This window comes from Anopheles marshallii, chromosome 3, assembly GCF_943734725.1.
Source record: "Anopheles marshallii chromosome 3, idAnoMarsDA_429_01, whole genome shotgun sequence".
Lineage (NCBI taxonomy): Eukaryota > Metazoa > Arthropoda > Insecta > Diptera > Culicidae > Anopheles > Anopheles marshallii.
In genome coordinates, this window is record NC_071327.1 from 71,051,290 (window position 1) to 71,069,149 (window position 17,860).

Sequence of the window (17,860 nt, forward strand, 5' to 3'; positions counted from 1 at the left end):
AATCAAATAAAAACAAGTTATATAAAACTATTCGATATCGTGAGTCATTTATATCGCAACATCGAACATACATTCTTTTGATTAGTAAATTATTGCTCCTGTTTTGAATCATATTACGATTGAATGTACACCAACAAAATGATCCCAGTTTCTTAATCTCTTACTTTGGAACGAAAACCGTGCGCCACCTTTTGCGCGACGTCCGTTACTTCCTTTCCGCGTGTCTCGGGAAGATAAAATTTAACCAAAACCGTCAATAGTACGCACGTTATGGAAAATGGTAGAAATACGAACGCACCCCATACACTTTGGAGGGTTGGAAAAGCCATGCCAACAATGAAATTACATCCCCACGAGGAGAGACTGCCCAGTGCCATTGCCGTCGGTCGTGGTCCAAGATCGAAGAGTTCTGCAGAATGCATTTGAAAGGCAATTTTAGAGCGCTATTTCTCAATTTTTAAATTAAAATACTTACCTGATCCAATGAAGAATGGTATAGGGCCTAGTCCGAGTTGGAAGAAAATTATGTAGAGTAAAATGGATCCGATACAGACGTAAGAAAACCATTCCGCCAGGTCCTTGAGATATAGAAATATTTGATATTGAGCGAAATAGGAATATGGATTTCGGTTTAACATAAAGGCATTGTATGAATTTTCACTAGTGGCGAAAGTAATTCTAATTTGTAATATTTGCGATGTGATCAGTTTGGCTTTCTCTTTGCTACTGTTTATTCAACTGTCTCCTTGAGTTCATTTTACAATTCATGCGTTCATGCAACTTAATTCTACCATAGTTCATATTCCTAACATGTTGCGTCCTGTTTACATATATAGCTCCTAGAGTTGTGCGAAGATAGATAAACAAAACAAAACTATAACTTGACATATTTACAAACTAGCTAAACCCTAGAAATCCAACATTCCGGCCACCAAAAGAGAATTCTTTTAATCTAGTACTAATTCTATAATTCCAATTCTTGTTTGATTTAATTCCTGTAGCCGTTTAATTCGTGTAACTAATTCCTATTGTTTACTATGTGATCGGCAGTGTAAACATTGCATATGTCAGTCGTGACAATGATCCTACTTCCATTCTAGCACGTAGTTTGGTTGTGAGCAGACTGATCCTCTATAGGATTTGGTAAAAGCGCAAGTCTACTCACTGCTCTAACAATTTCCTTTCCTGACCCAGTGCGTAACGTTACAACTCTTACTACGCCGTCTTTACCTGGGTGCAGTGCTATTATTCGCCCTTTCGGCCACACACTAGGTGGCACGTTATCTTCCTTTATAATCACCAATTGGTTCACTTCTAACTGTATCGGTGACGCGTTAGCGTGTTTTGCTCTAGCCTGGAGTTGCTGTAAGTACTCTGGGTACCATCGTGCCCAAATCGTTTGTACATGTTTCTGCACGAGCTGGTATTCTGTCAATCGGTTGTCTTGACGATTACTAAAGTCAACCTCTGGTACCGCTTGCATATTGGACCCTACTAAGAAATGGCCTGGAGTTAAGACTTCTAAATCGGCCGGTTCATTCGACAATGGTACTAACGGACGTGAATTGAGGCATTGTTCCACTTGCGCGAGAAGGGTAAGCATGTTTTCTTGCGTAATCCTACTAACTCCTATCGTTTTAGCTATGTGCCTTTTCGCTGATTTCACTGCTGCCTCCCAAAGTCCTCCAAAATGAGGCGCCCGTGGGGGAATGAACTTCCATCGCATTTCATTTTCCGCACACCAATCAAAAATTAATCTCCTATCACTATCATCAGCTTTCAACATTTTATAAATGCGGTTCAATTCGTGGGCTGCTCCCTTAAACGTGGTCGCATTATCTGAGTGTAACTCAGATACCTTGCCCCTGCGTGCGACAAAACGACGTAATGCTGCCAAAAACGCTGTCGTGGTGAGATCGCTCACCAACTCGATGTGAACTGCCCGCGTTGAGAAGCACACGAAGATCGCGATGTATGCCTTTGTTGGACTCCGGTTCCGGATCGTTGATTTCAGAAGAAATGGTCCGCAATAGTCCACACCGCTTACTGCAAATGGTCTCGTCGGTGTCACTCGTGATTCAGGCAAATCAGCTACTGCCTGCTTCACCAATACCGGCTTGTTCTTAAAACAAGTGTGACATCGATGGTAAACGCTCCTTGCAAGATTTCGACCACCAATCAACCAGAAACGTTGTCGAATCGTTGCCAACATCAACTGCGGACCAGCATGTAGTAACTGCAGATGATATGCTGATACTAACAGTGTAGATAGGTGATGTGATGCCGCAAGGATGACGGGGTGCTTAACATCCTTGGAAATGTTTGCATTTCCCAGCCGGCCACCGATGCGTAGCATACCTCCTTCATCAAGGTACGGTGACAACCACTTTAGCTTCGATGTTTCACCAACACGTTTCCCTCGTTGCAGGTCGTCCAGCTCTATCGCGAATGAATCCCGTTGTGCCAGCTGGCACAACCTCAGTTCCGCACTGCGCAGTTCCGTCGCTGTAAGCGAAGGAACAGCATTTTCCAACTCCTTGATAGAAGTCGGCTTGTTGGACTTGCTCGTTGATACCTTGCTTGCTCGGCTGCATTCGATGAATCGCAAGCAGTAACCCATTACTCGTCTCAGTTTGCTGTATGACGAGAACCGTTCAAAGAGTTTGTCACGGAATTCACACTTCGCTATGACAATTAGTGACACCTTTGCTCGTTCTTCGATGTCACCGTCATCCTTCATGGGTAGTGGTACCGATTGTGGCCATTCATCTTCGCCGAGAACCAACCAATGTGGTCCATGCCACCACCGATCACACTTCAGCAACTCGTCTGGCTTTAGTCCCCGTGAAATGTCATCTGCCGGGTTATGACACCCCGGAACATGACGCCAGCATGATATCCTCGTTTCCTCCTGTATTTGGGCCACCCTGTTGGCCACAAATGGTTTCCATCGACGAGGAGGAGACTTCAGCCAGTACATGACTGTCATCGAGTCGGTCCAACAGATAGTCATCGTAGATGTCGTTAGCACTCGACTCACTTTCTGGAACAATTGCGTCGCTAATCGTGCGGCGCACAGCTCCAATCTGCCAATCGAATGGGTGTTTGCCCGAGAAACGACCTTTGATTTGGCAGCTAATAGCCGCACCGTAGTTGACCCCATGGATTCTGCTCTCACATAGCAGCAAGCTCCATATGCAATTTGCGATGCATCAGCAAATACATGCAATTGTAGGCTAACCATTTCAGCCTGGGACACAAAACGAGGCACACGTACTGTGCGTAGCAAATATAGCGTTGAGTGGAAACTTCTCCACTCTTCCTGAAGCTCGCCCGGTAATGCACGATCCCAATCCCAAGCATTTCCATCATGCCTCAGACTCCATAATCGCTGCAGGAACATCTTAGCCAGGATGATGGTCGGACCCAATAGCCCAAGAGGGTCGAATATACTTGCCGTATACGACAAGACCAGACTTCTCGTTAATACTTCAGCAGGTGGTGGAAGATTGACTTTGAAGCAGAACATATCATTGGCTGGTTCCCAAACCAACCCTAGCGTTGATACTGCTTGGCCATCCTGCCATTCGTGCATCGTTTTGATCGCAAGATCCTCTAGTGGGACATCTCGTAGTGCAGCAGGAACATTTGATGCCCACTTCTTCAATGCAAAGCCGGCTGAATCCAGCATTTGCGAAATTTGCTTGCGCACTTCGATGGCATCTGCCAGATCCGCTGCACCGGTCAATAAATCATCCACATAGAAGTCGTGTAGAACTGGATCTATTGCTTTGGGGTACTGGCCCTTGTGGTCGTGTGCAATCTGTTGCAACGTGCGTGTGGCCAAAAATGGCGCTGAGGCAGTGCCGTAGGTAACTGTTTGCAACTCGTACGTTGCTATCGGGTCGGTGAATCTTTCTCGGTACCGAATTCGTAGCAGTTTGTGATCACTTTCACAATGACGAACTTGTCGATACATCTTTTCGACATCTGCTACTAGGGCTATGGCGTGCTTTCTGAACCTTAAGATGATCGTAAACAAATCATCTTGTACCGTAGGGCCTATGAGCAGCGTATCGTTTAACGAGTACCCAGATGTTGTCTTGCAGGATGCATCGAAGACAACACGTACCTTCGTGGTCGTACTCGTTTCCTTCACCACCGCATGGTGAGGGATGTAATAGTGCGGAGCACTATCATCAACAGGTTCGGTGAGTTTTCTCATGTGTCCCAATGTTTCGTATTCGGACATAAACCTTTTATATTCTCTGTCCATTTCAGGATTGTTCAACAATCGTCGTTCAACGGCAACGAGCCGTCGATCGGCTATCGCTCTAGATTGTCCCAGTACAATATCAGAATCGGTCTTCTGCGGCAAGCTTACTACGTATCGACCTTGGCTATCACGCGTTGTAGTGGCCGCATAATGCTTCTCGCATTGGTCCTCTTCTATGGACAACGCGGGACCTTCTAGGATGCTTTCTGTTTCCCAGAAGCGTTGCAGCATAGTGTCAAGTGAAGCTTGACTGACGGTGGTGAGGCAGGACCGATGGCTCGAAGCCGATGTGTGGGAAGTATTCCCAGAGACTGTCCAACCGAAGGGCGTCTCTACCAACCATGGTCTGCCTCTACCTAGTGCACGCTTTTTTCCAGTATGCATTTCCCAATATGCATCACTACCGATGACGATATCGATCTTCCCTGGGATGTGGAATGATGGGTCTGCTAACGTGACAGTCGGAATCTTCCATGATGTTGTGTCGATCGGTGTCATTGGAATCTCAGCAGACGGTGATTTCAAAATCAGAAATTCCATAGTGGATGCAAACTGCCCTGACTTCGATTGTACTGCAGCAACGACAGATCGGTTAACCTGTTGTACCGCTTGACCGATACCTATGATCGAAACACTAACCTTTGATCGCGTGGTAAGCAACTTTTGCGCTAAGGATTCCGAAATGAAGTTGCACATGGATCCTGAATCCAAGAGCGCTCGTGCTTCATGCCGAATACCATGGTCATCGACCACCCAAAGCAATGACGTCTCAAGAAATGACATCGCTTGTTCGGCCTTTGCCGCCATCGACACTTTCGGACGTGTGTTGTCATGTAGTAAGCTATGATGTCTGGCGTTGCACGTAATGCAACGATTAAGTGACTTACATGATCTCACTTGGTGGTTTTGGTTCAGGCAGTTGAAGCATAGCTGCTCCTTCGCCACCACTTCTCGACGACGCTGGACATCCCTTTTCAGGAACTCAGGACAGCTGCGAAGATTGTGCGCCTCTTCGCAACCCAACGGGCAAGGTAGCTGCATGCGGTTGGACTGGCCATGCGTCGATTGCTGTGTTGTCGCTGCATTCACGGCAGATTTCGGTCTGGATCCAACCTTTCGCTCGCCGCCGGCCCCCATTGCCGCATTGACCTTTATGTCTTCCGAGAATTCCCGAGTTGACCTGAGAATTATTACACGACTTTGTAAGAACTCGATGAGATCCTTATACTTATCTCGAGGTGCTTGCGACGAATGCTTTTCCCAAGCCAGCATAGTCGAGGGATGCAGCTTGAAGAACATCAAGGTGGTGAGCGGAGCGTCCCAACTGTCGACAGGTTCCTTCAGCTTTTCTAAGCCGTCTACATGACGCTTAAACTCGACGACCAGGTGTGCCAATTCATCCGCAGATTCCGATTTTACCGCTGGGAGATGGTGAATTTTCCGCAGATATTGCCGGATCAACATACGCGGGTTGTCGTAGGTTTTCAACATTGCGGCCCAGGTGCCAGCGTAATTGTCTGCTATCAGCGTGGTGTGCTCGAAGAGCAAAGCGGCTTCCCCCTTCAGTGAAGACAACAGGTACTGAAGTTTCATGATCGGAGGAATCTCTGCTGACGAATCGATCATCGATACAAATCGATCACGGAAGGAGAGCCACTTCGTTGAATCACCATCGAAGGATGGTAATCCGATTTTCGGGAGTCGTAAGCTTGGTCCCGAATGACCCGACGAACCAACACTCGTGTTCGCAAACAACACTGAAGCATTTAGCGGATTTGCTTCACATGGCTGCTTCTGAAGCAAGAATCCCTTTATTTTGCGATACACATTGTCCATTTCACACCTTTCTTGCAAATACGTTTCTAGAGATTCCGCGGACTCATCCAACTCTTCGAGTTTGGAGATTGCATCCATAAAATTGGCATTATGTTGCTCCAACTGTTCCAAACACACGGGAATTTCATTCACATCACTATCAGAATAGTTCAATTTAAACTGCTCAATGTTCTTGATCAGCGTTTGAGCTTGGCGCCTTTTTAACTGCGCGGCTTTAATTTTCTTTTCCATCTTAATGCACTTCACTAATACTTAGATACGGCTGTAGGGTCGACGATCGTTACAACTTGCTATCTTGCATGCAAGTCCTTCAAATGATGGCGGGAACGACTGTTGTGTTGGTGAGGGAACGACTGTTCGAAAAGATGGTCACTTTTCGCGATGGCGATGGTAAAGTGACGCTACGCTCTTCAGAACGCTAAACCAATTACGCCTTTTCGTTGATGCGGCGCATCAACTCACAACCTTCACGACACGTGAACTAAACGTGCACAATTGCGGAACAGGAACAGAGTGTCTCTCACAAACGCCTACGTAATACACGTTTGAACTAAATTCGTGCCTGTGGTGCTAGGCGACGATCGTTGTGTTTCACCGTGCTCACACAACTATAGCAATGCCAAATCACTTATCCCTCAATTCACGTAGTGAAATTGAAATATCACAATCAGCTGGTTACTTTCACCCAATCCGGTTCGAAGGACCAAAAATGTATGAATTTTCACTAGTGGCGAAAGTAATTCTAATTTGTAATATTTGCGATGTGATCAGTTTGGCTTTCTCTTTGCTACTGTTTATTCAACTGTCTCCTTGAGTTCATTTTACAATTCATGCGTTCATGCAACTTAATTCTACCATAGTTCATATTCCTAACATGTTGCGTCCTGTTTACATATATAGCTCCTAGAGTTGTGCGAAGATAGATAAACAAAACAAAACTATAACTTGACATATTTACAAACTAGCTAAACCCTAGAAATCCAACAGGCATGCTTACATTGAAATGTATTGATAAAGTAAGAATGAAGAGAATGATTGCACAGCAAGAACATGAGAGTATGGATAGAGCGCGTCTATTGTACCGAGCCATCAGTAAGGGTAAAAATAAAGACACGAACAGATTTAAGCAGCCTACACCGAGATTGGCGAACTTAGCAGCATTGGAGCTTAAGCCAACCGATTCAAATATTGACACCGAGTAGAAAAACACCTGAAACATTAACCCAAAAAAGGAAAAAAAACAATAATAAATTAAGGACTTGAAGTCAATAGACTCCTACTCACGGCATTAATTCCTGAAAGTTGTTGCCCTCCTTGAAGTGCGCACACAAGCACCAACGGCAGCGTGAGCGTTGGATCACGCAAAACAGAACAAATCGACCGGCTAGTTTGGGGCTGACCGTCATCGAATGATTGTCCGTTGGTTGTGGTAGCGCTCTGCCCATTAGCGCACTCCATCTGCAGCTTGATGTAATCATCCCCGATGGAATGGCGCCCGAACAGCTTTCTTATGGCGCGCAACGATCCCGCTTGATCGCCTTTCACACTGTACAGATATTTGGGACTTTCGGGTACCCAAAAGTAACATGCGTAGCAAAATAGATTCAACACCGCGTAGCAACCGAGCGCATAGTGCCAATGCTCCTCGGTGCCGAGCACTTGCTCCAGGCTCGTAACCTGTCCAATAACGACACCAGTCGTTAGACCCAACGGGCACAATACTCCCATTGCACCGCGCAGTTTGATCGGCGATACCTCCGCCAGATACATTGGAATGACACCGGTCGTCAGTCCTGATGCCAGTCCGACGAGCAGTCTGCCCAGGAGCAACAACTCCACTGAAGAAGCGGCCCGACAGAAGAGAAAGCATAATGCTCCGGCCGTAAGCAGTACCGCACAGCAGAGGAATGACCTTTTTCTGATGACAAAAGAGAACAGAGTGTAGATAATAAGGCATCATGCATCTGAGTGAATTCTTCGGCCAGCAGATCACCTGCCATAGCGGGTGGAAATGATACCGCTGAAGTGGGATGTTACGATTCCACCAACCAAAACTGTAGACACTACTACAGACCATAGAATTTGTAACGCACTGTCAGTGAGCTGCACACCATAACGGTCGACGAACACGGTACGGAGCCAGGATTGGATCAGCTTGAAGATATGTGTGGAAGAAGGAAGGACGTTACAAGTTGAATAGCTCGAATGGCTGTTGACCCATCCACTATACATGTACACACTTTTGCTGGCGCATTGATAGAGCTGACTTGATAGCCGGCAGCGACGGATACGGACAGGTTCACTATGACACCAAACCAACACAGACCCCACGTTAAACCAGTGTCCTAAGAAGGGATTTGTCGCAGTAAATGTGGCGTCTCTGGCTGGTAAGCATTATGGATATTGGTGCGTCTCTACCTACAGGAAGTTTTAGCTCCATCGCGAGCAACTCTAGCTGAGACACTTTGAAGACGAATAGACGCACAGTAGAGTGGCAAAAGGTCCATATCTACACTTTAAACATCTCTACTCAAGAGGGCACTTACAATGGTTGATTTTTGTAAATATTTGTGAAAGCGACCTGCCAGACAAAGAATAACCTCAGCTTTTTTGCTGATATAATTCAAAACGAAGATACCTGAAAGGTTGCAATAGCTATTGACGACTATGTTGCTTAACAGGTAATGATACAGATAGAAGATGAGTAATGTTCTTCGAAAGACGTACCTTCCATATTTATCCGCTAGATAAGCACCCTGTAGTGATCCAATGACGCCTCCAATCAATGCTATCGAAATGACCGCTGCAATGAACGCACGCAGCGCACCATCAGAGAGCTGGTGATCGTACTTCCGAAAAATCGTCTCATTGCTCCAGTGCTTGATGAACTCGGACGGTGCATTTATAACGCCTATGTTGTACCCAACAGGAATGGATGCACCGAGGGTAGTGATTGCGCCTAGCGCCACCAACCGGTACGTCCAGCCTGATTCCTGCGGCAAAGTGAGTAGATTTGGAATGGATATCGGACACTAAACACCTCGTATACGCGACCACCAACCGGTAATGTTAGGTCCATCGTGAGAGGTTCTCGATACACTGGACGAGAAGAAAGTGGATCTCGCATGAAACTATTCACAATATAATGTAACGGGCTGATCATAAGGAAGTGGCTAGTGTGGGGATCATTTCGTAGCTTCCAACGTTTAGTTTGCGTAGACCGTCAGCACAGGGATTCGGATATGATTTATATCTTTGCCAACGGACCGATCGTTAGTAGCGTGGCTTTAATGCCACCGTACCAAGATAAGCGTACCCGCGGCAAAGGAAAAAGAGAACCGGAATTTCTACTCACCCGAGCGACCTTGAGCGATGTAAGATACACAATTGAAAGAACTGCATGACGCAAAGTGGAAAACGGTTCAACTGTTTCATCATTATTTCACTTTCAAATTCTCACACAATTCTATCGTGTAACGACTTTGGGATTTTAAAAAATAACGCTTTTCTTAAGCTAAGTACTAGTATACGATGCTAAGCTTAGGATTACCGATTAAGCCACTTGTGGTTTTTGTTCTGCTTCAACACTACTCCTCCCTTTTGAGCAACGGTTATAAGAATCACAACATGTTCCGGTGTAGCTTCTTGCTTGTCATTATTGCAGCGGCAGGTGTGTGTGTGTGTGTGTGCGCGCGCTACTTAAGGCACTAGTAGCGGTTTGGAGCTGAAGCCTTTGGCGACGAGTGGCACAATCTGCGAAATGTGTTTACCGCGCGTCTCGGGTAGATAGATCTTCAGCAGAACGGTCAGTGCCACGCACGTACACGCAAACGGCAGGAATACGAACGCTCCCCAGGCACTTTGTAGCGTGGTGAACAGCATTGCCACAATGAAGTTACAGCCCCACGATGCCAAGCTGCCCATGGCCATGGCCGCTGGCCGAGGCCCAACCTCGAAGAGTTCTGAAGATTTAGAGCACGGAAAATTGTTACCATAAGGATGGAATTATGAATGCGCTCAGCGCTAAGGTTACACTTACCGGAACCGATGAAGTAAGGGATGGGTCCAAGGCCAATTTGGTAGAAAAGAATGTACAACAGAATGGCGACGATGCTTGCGTAGGAAAACCATTCCACGTCGTCCTGTAAAAATCGATAATAATTAGCCTTTTGGAACTTCTATGGAGCTATTAGCATATACTTACGATAAAGAACACGATGAACGTGAGGCAGAACAAAAATATTGCACACATCGCACAGGATGTTAGGGCCAGGAAGCGCCGGTTAAACTTTGCCATCAGGATTGGACTGAAGAACGCAACGAACAGATTGAGGCAACCGGCGCCCAGGTTCGCAAACTTAGCATCGGTCGAGCTTAAGCCTACGGACTCAAAGATCGATACGGAGTAAAAAAATACCTGCAAAAAGTAACATCCATTTAATTTCACTATGACGAAACGAAAAGCGGAATCTCCGCATCATACCGCATTGATTCCGGATAACTGCTGACCGCCCTGTAACGCACAAACAAGAACCAGCGGTAGCAACAGCATTGGATCTCTGAGCACCGACCAGATGGAGCGTTCCTTTGGCTTTTCCGTCGCACTGCTGCCATCACCATACGCTTCCTCCTCGTTCTCCGGTGTGCACTCTCTCCGCATTACTTCGATCTGCTCGCGCACATACTCGTCCCGAACTTTGCTACCAGCAACGCGTTTCAACTCATACACGGCCTCGTCGTGGCGCCGCCGAATGACGAACAGATACTTGGGACTTTCCGGCAACCACGGATATGGGACGAAAAACATTACCACCAGTATGACGTAGAAGCTGAGCGCAAACTGCCAGTGATCGTCGGTGCCGAATACCTCTTCCAGGCTCATAATTTGTCCCACCACCACACCGCCGGTGACGCCCATGGAGCAGAATACACCGAGTGCACCACGCAATCCTAGCGGGGCCAACTCGGTAAGATACATTGGAACCGTGCTGGTGGTTAGTCCTGCGGCTAGCCCGACGACAAAGCGACCGATCATGAGAAGCTCGACGGAACTGAGCGTTTGGCAGAACTGGAAGCAAACACCGCCGAAGAAAAGCAGAAAGCCACATAATAGAAAGGAACGTTTCCTAAAATGGAATAAAACAAAATTAGTGAAATTTATCATACGGTAGTACTTACTAGTAACTAATTCTTAACAATACATAAGCTTTTAGGTTTATCTGGAACAGTTGGAGCTATTTCTGGTATCTGTTTGGATAGAGTTAGAATAGGACGAGATAGTTCTGGAATCCATCGAGAGGCCATTATGGATCTTTCTCAAAACTGATTCTACTAAGATCGGAAGTGAGTTCTTGACAATCAACTTAGTGTAATCAAGGAATTGAAGTCCTACCAGCTCTGACTTCTAGTGTCTTCTGGACATTAATACTATTTGACGCCACCGATGCGTCATAAGGATTGCTTGCAAGTGGTGCATCTTGATCTTCCAAGAAGAGGTAGAATTTTTCAAAGCACATCAAGGCAACTCCGTGTGCTGACTTCAAGATCCACTAATGATCATGCATTTCGATCTGGTCGTTACATACCTTCCAAGCCTGTCAGCAACCCACGCACCACCGAGCGATCCGATGACACCTCCGATCAGGAAGATCGATACGACAGCTGACCAGAACGTCTCCAGATTGCCCTCCGAAAACACGCTACCGTACGTTTCGTAAATAGTATCATTGCACCAGCTTTTGATGAACTGCAGTGGAAACGTTGTAAAGAAGGTGTTAATAACTTATGCCCCATTCGTCCCATTCAAAAATGCTCACTACGAAACTACGCTCAATAAGTGGATAAAATATGTAGCGCTTACTTCTGGTAAGCACAATTGAAGAAGAGGTTTGCGTTAAAGGGAGTGCCTGCGGCCCATACGTTTGTCCTGTTCCCGGTGAGCTGCGGCATACCGTAAAAATGTAACAAGAGCACTAAGCACTGACGCATTAGAGTCCCCCTAAAACAGCTAGGACGATCTGTGACTAAAGCACTTATATTACCGAAGCACGCTAGAGACTCATGGTTTACTCACATTGGCCGGTGCATTAATAACGCCTATATTATAGCCCGTCGGTACAGCTGCTCCGAACGTGGTCGATATACCGGTAGTGAGCAACCAAAACGTCCATCTGGTTTCCTAAAAAGATAAATTAAACATTAATAAAAAGGTATAAGTAATGAGTGCATTTCACACTTTATTTGTAGTTGCATGATTTCAACTCTGGGACATTCTGGTGTCTACTCCGGATCAACTAGACACAGTTATCGACCGGGGGCGTCTTTGGACTTCGAGTGACAAGTACAAGGAAGGCTTTTGGGGGATTCTCATCTCAGGACTAGACTGGACTGGATTTTGGAGCTTCTGGTTTTTGTAGCCGTGTCCGGACTTTGAGAGTCGGTGTGGACCATCTGTTTAAGATTTTCCCATCTCTAGTAAGATTTGAATTACGAGCAAGATTAGGAATTATCTTCCACGCAGGGAGTAAAATCGGGGACTGCGTTAATCAACAGGCTCGACAAACAAGCGACATTTCGTTGACAGACAATAAGACAATCAATAATGTGTCGCATTCGCTTCGTTATCTTGTTTGTGATAAGCAAATCGATATGGCAGTGGGTTTGGGGCTTATTTTGGATCAGAATTTGGTTTGGTATGGGCCGGCGCTTCACTAAGCACTTAAGCCTCCCTCGGAAAAGATGTGCGGATGGGAATATTTCTACTGATCCTTCATTCTAATCGTTACACGTGTTTCATGATCCAAGCAGTTTGGGAGATTCGTCCAAAGCTTATCAGTTGGTATTACCCGTCTATCAAGTATCCCAACAATCGAGAACTCTATAGAAAAAAAAAAACGGGGCCTTGATTATGTTGCGTTTTTACAGGAAAAGGCACCAACATTGGAAAAAAACCAACCAGTACGTAATGTGTGTGTGTGTGTGTGGTAATTAGGAAAGATGATTAGGATTCACTTTTTGTCTTATTCTTATCCAAGTGCTCGTGGACTTGGGTTAACACGTTCTCGAACTGCTCGACGGCAGGCGAACCTCGGGATCATGTTTCACTTCCTTGCGTCGAGTGGTTTCACTTTTGCTTATCAAACTCACTTCACGGTCCTGTTGAGATGGTACGCCACCGGCAGTCATTTTTTGTCTGCCTTTTAAAGGAATTTGTTAATCAGCTAGCTCAACGCAAATTAAGTTCCGGTTTGTTCTGTTAGTTTCTTCACGCAAAAGCCTCCCCTCTTCACATCCCCACGCTTGGGGCACCTTTGGAGGACAACCGTTGAAGCGTCCGGCCGTTACACGACTGATCTTGGCGAGTTTGCCAAGAGGTTAACTACCGTTCCGGATCGACGAATTCCGTCGCTATTATCGGTAATAATAATGGTGCTAATTGTGTGATAATCCATTACCGATTATTTATTGTCGGGTGTGTCGGGCCGGGCTCGTATTGTCCGATTGCATTGTCCGGTTGCGTTAGTGATGGAGATGCTAGACGCGTCGTGTTCCGCAAAGCAGCCCTTGCGCTTCATAATCACCAATCCAAACAAACGCGTAAACTTGAATCATCCGCACCCGGCTGCTAGGATCGTGTTTACTTTTCGCGCCTTTTCGGTATTTGTGCAGGGAACATGGAGATAAACATATGCAGCGCGCGGGGCATTCGGAAGAGATTTTGCACTTCCGTAAACAAACATGTGTCAAACGAGGCGCAAAAAATGGTTTTGGATTGTTGCTGAACATCAGAGCAGGAGAGTTATTGGTTCGCATGAATGCAAAAAAACCCTTTCAGTCAGCTGCCATCGTCACTCGCTGTGTGCATCGTCTGGCGCCGTCCATCAGCTGTTTTTGCCGCATTCATCATATTCTCTGTGCCACCACCACTGCCTAAGCATCTTGCTGAACTTTTTCGCAAATGCCGCGCCGCACTACAGTGGCTCTCTCTTTCGCCCTCTCTCTCGTTTTCGCTGCTCATTTCGCGGATTTCACTATTTTTATGCAGCGCTAGTTGATCGAAGGGAAGGGACACAACATTCCGCCCTAAGCTCGCGACCGTGACCACCCGACGGTTATGAAACCGGGGAGGGATTAAGTGCAGAGTGGTAGATAAAGCAAGGTATATGAGGGTTTGTGTGAACAAAAAAAAAACGAACCTTGCGCACGTTGGCGTTTATGTGCGGAACAATTTTGGACTCCCTTCCGGGACTGTAGAGAACGCTCGCCTCCTCGTGATCGGACGGATCCATCGCGGTGTTTGAGGTAGAAGAAAATCTTCACCAAATTTTCACACTAGCACTAGATACGCTACTATGCACACTATCTCTAGCTAAGTAGAAACACTTTCACCACCGCACAACCTTCGACATTTAGCACGAGCCGTAGTTGCGCGCCGTTCTTGCGAGTCTGCTATCCGCTCATGTGGTCCCGCCGATGTGGTTCTAATGCTCCGGCTGACATGCAAATGAGGTAGAAATCGTGGAACCCCTGCCTAAAGAGGGGCTCCGGACGGACGGACCTACGAATCTTTATCGCCCGAAACCGAATCACTGAGTGCGTCTGATGTAGCAAACAGCAGCAAACGATACGACCGAGGGCTAATCGACGGGTATTCTTTTGACATTTGTGCTAGGAAATGCAGCACTGTAGGGAAACGTGAATAGAACAGAGCCTAATGTGTTTACGACGGTGTCTCGCAAAGACTGTGACGGGCGGACAGGCCTTTTGGAAATTTGATTTGACAGTTGGGAACAATCAAAACATACTATTATACGATTAACGAGGTGATTTGAGGATGGTAAATATGTTCTTTATAAGAGCCTTGTAGTATTAAAATTTATGACTAACTTTTTTCAGATATTTTTATTGATTTCATCCAGGATTTGGTTTGTGAAATGCCGTTTGTAATTCGTTCGTTTTCAACTGTCAAATAAGCGCTGGATGAACGAACCCGTACGCCTCCAGCTCCTTGTGTACACGTACCGCTATTTGTCAAATGTCTGATTATAAACAAATTGCTCACGTAGCGGATACGACCGAAGGAGAATTATCTGTTTTGCCGTAATTTATTAAACTCAAGGGCGGTACGGTATGATTGCTTGCGTGCCGATGCGAAATTGTACATTCGATGGAGTGTAGAACAGCGGGATAGTGAGTCGAAGCTCTCCAGTTCTACCGGTACAAATCTTGTTACCGCATCAACCAATGGATGCAATAATTTCCAAGGGAAGCTTGGCCTCCCTGGCCACGGTTGCGACGGTTTTACAGTTTCTCACAGGAACGTAAGTAACGCATGGAGCAGTGCCAGTAGAGGCTTATCTGAAATTCCCAAAATCTTTCCCCAGTGTGATATGTAATCGATACATAAGAAAGAAGTCAACGGGTGATACATCCGCCTTTCCTTTCATATCCGGGTTTTTGTCGTAAGTAAACTGCGTCATATTTTTGTTATTAAGGTGTAGTATATTATGTATCTTTTGATTGCAGATGCTTCATGTGGCTGAAGTATGGTGTACTCACCGAGGAAAGTACCTTGATACTGGTAAACTTCATCGGATCCGCACTGTTCTTCTCGTACGCTGTAGTATTTTTCATCTTTTGCGTCAACAAGCGGGAAGTCATTCGACAAATGATGCTTATATCCTGCATCATACTGAGCGCCACCTTTTACACCATGTTTGAGTCGGACGTTGAGAAATCGATCCGTATCATCGGTAAGGGGCAACTGTTGGCAAACCTTTTTTTTTTTTGGAAAGAAGCAACTAATAATCCGTTTCGTCGTTTGTCTCTCGCGTAGGTCTCCTGTGTTGCTGTTTGGCGGTGTTGTTCTTTGCCTCACCACTGACAACGCTGGCGCATGTAATACGTACACAAAATACGGACAGTCTTCCTTTTCCAATAATTGTCGCATCATTTTTCGTATGCTTGCTGTGGACTGCCTACGGGGTACTTATTGGTGATCGTTTTATACAGGTCAGTTGCTTTTCCGTTCGTATTATTCAGTGATGGACACCGCTTATGCCGCTTTTTCCAACTCCAGGTTCCAAATCTTCTCGGTGGTATATTGGCCGGAATTCAATTGACACTGTATGTGATATACCCGAAACAGAAAGCTTCCACTAGTGGCGGACCACGGTACTCCCCGCTGGTATCAGAAAACCCGATTTTGTAGTATTTTTTATGGTGGTAAGTTACATTAGAATGGGCAAGTGCGATTAGTTTTCTTAATATAATTTGCATTGACGCTCATGTTAATACAATGTAGTCATTAAACTTAAAGCCATTGCTGCTATTTACGATATTATTCAACCATCCGAAGATCACGAAGAAGTGTTGTTGTGTTCGGACAATTATTGATTGTTTTAAATTGTTTCTAGAACAACTTATTGAGACTTTTGATCTTATTTGAAGTAATATTTTCGATACAATTCGATGCATAAACGAAATCAACTTGACACTCCGTTTGTATGATTATGATCTAATATAAACTAACTCTTGCGGAAAAGCAAACCCAACATTTTTGAATGTATTGTAAAATATTATTAGTAACGCGTGGCTCATTTGTAACACGTTGATGCGCAAACCGGTTCTAACCGGGTGCTTTTTATCACACACATTCATGCCGATAAGGTTGATAGCACAATCACGACTCGGCACAAAATTTGGTCAACCATTGAAAGAGTTTCGGCTGAAAAATCACTGCGACAGCAAGAAGTTTTAGAAATTTCAATGATTTGATTAATCAATTTTAGATGTTGGATAAACATGTGAGTGGAAAATGCATTTTTTTGCTTCAATGGTTCGAAATTGAAGTAAGTTTTTGTTAAAAAAAGGAGAATTGAAACAAAACAAATCAAGTAAACTAAAGAAATAATATTAATTTCTTTACTTTCCTAGCCATATGTCTCACCTCATCGTGTTATTGTGCAATGTAATCAATCTATGCAGATAACAATGATTTTGAACGCAAAGTATGCCGATGATGATAAGAAAACCAAAATTTATCTATTACGACATCGCTCCTGTCCAGAACCACCGGCTATGCCAAGGGTGATGGGGAACTGTGTGCTGTGCAAAAGGTGTCAGAAGGGACAACAAAAAGGGCGTGCATTACAGACACCACCATGCGCGTCCGTAACGCGTCAGAAATAGAGAAATCAGTGCGCATTTGTCGCCCGGTGTCTGGCAGTTCTTTATTATCACCGGCAACAAACAATGCGTGTCAATGAAGTGAAGTGTGCCCGAAGTGCATCCGACGCATCTTTGCCCCGGTGGCCCATCACTCACGCGCACACAACCAACCCTCCGCAATAATGCGCAACCCCTCGAACAACATCCGTGAAGGATGCGATTGATGAGTTCTCGATCGAACAGTTGCGATCGAGCTGGATTGATTAATATTGCTGACTTTTTGATGAGCCTGATGGGTCTTTTGGCGATGAAAATTGCAGTGCATCCGAAGTGACACAATATCTTCATCGAGGGCAAATAGATTCAGTGCCGGTTTTTGGGCGAGGAAGATAAAAATGTGCATCGCAGCTGCGCAGATTTTGTCGCGCTGGCTGCATCCAGAACAGTGGGGAAGGAGTGAGCAAAAAGGAAACAAAACCAACCTATTCATTTGCAGTTGCCGATTGGATGCATTGGCGATGAGTGCAGCTGATGAATCCCGAGCGTTGATGAAATTCCGTTTCGTGGCTCTCCCCTGCT

General features: G+C 45.5%; 3 protein-coding genes across 3 annotated transcripts; 1 reads left to right on the forward strand and 2 right to left on the reverse strand.

The window, feature by feature from the left end:
* Positions 1–152: 152 nt before the first annotated feature.
* LOC128715634 (solute carrier family 2, facilitated glucose transporter member 3-like) lies at positions 153–9,191 on the reverse strand. Its single transcript, XM_053810545.1, has 6 exons — positions 9,174–9,191; positions 8,840–9,105; positions 7,397–8,030; positions 7,110–7,322; positions 476–578; positions 153–409 (listed from the first exon to the last, which is right to left on the reverse strand). Exons 1-6 carry the CDS (start codon positions 9,189–9,191, stop codon positions 153–155), a joined length of 1,491 nt encoding a protein of 496 aa, XP_053666520.1.
* A 620-nt stretch (positions 9,192–9,811) lies between these two features.
* LOC128715635 (solute carrier family 2, facilitated glucose transporter member 1-like) lies at positions 9,812–14,652 on the reverse strand. Its single transcript, XM_053810546.1, has 8 exons — positions 14,479–14,652; positions 14,308–14,405; positions 12,186–12,290; positions 11,698–11,858; positions 10,596–11,238; positions 10,317–10,529; positions 10,152–10,254; positions 9,812–10,074 (listed from the first exon to the last, which is right to left on the reverse strand). Exons 2-8 carry the CDS (start codon positions 14,398–14,400, stop codon positions 9,812–9,814), a joined length of 1,581 nt encoding a protein of 526 aa, XP_053666521.1. The 5' UTR covers positions 14,401–14,405; positions 14,479–14,652.
* Positions 14,653–15,355: 703 nt separating this feature from the next.
* Positions 15,356–16,322, forward strand: LOC128712002 (sugar transporter SWEET1). The gene is made up of 5 exons (XM_053806896.1): positions 15,356–15,432; positions 15,496–15,573; positions 15,638–15,864; positions 15,948–16,123; positions 16,191–16,322. Exons 1-5 carry the CDS (start codon positions 15,356–15,358, stop codon positions 16,320–16,322), a joined length of 690 nt encoding a protein of 229 aa, XP_053662871.1.
* The last annotated feature ends 1,538 nt before the right edge of the window (positions 16,323–17,860 follow it).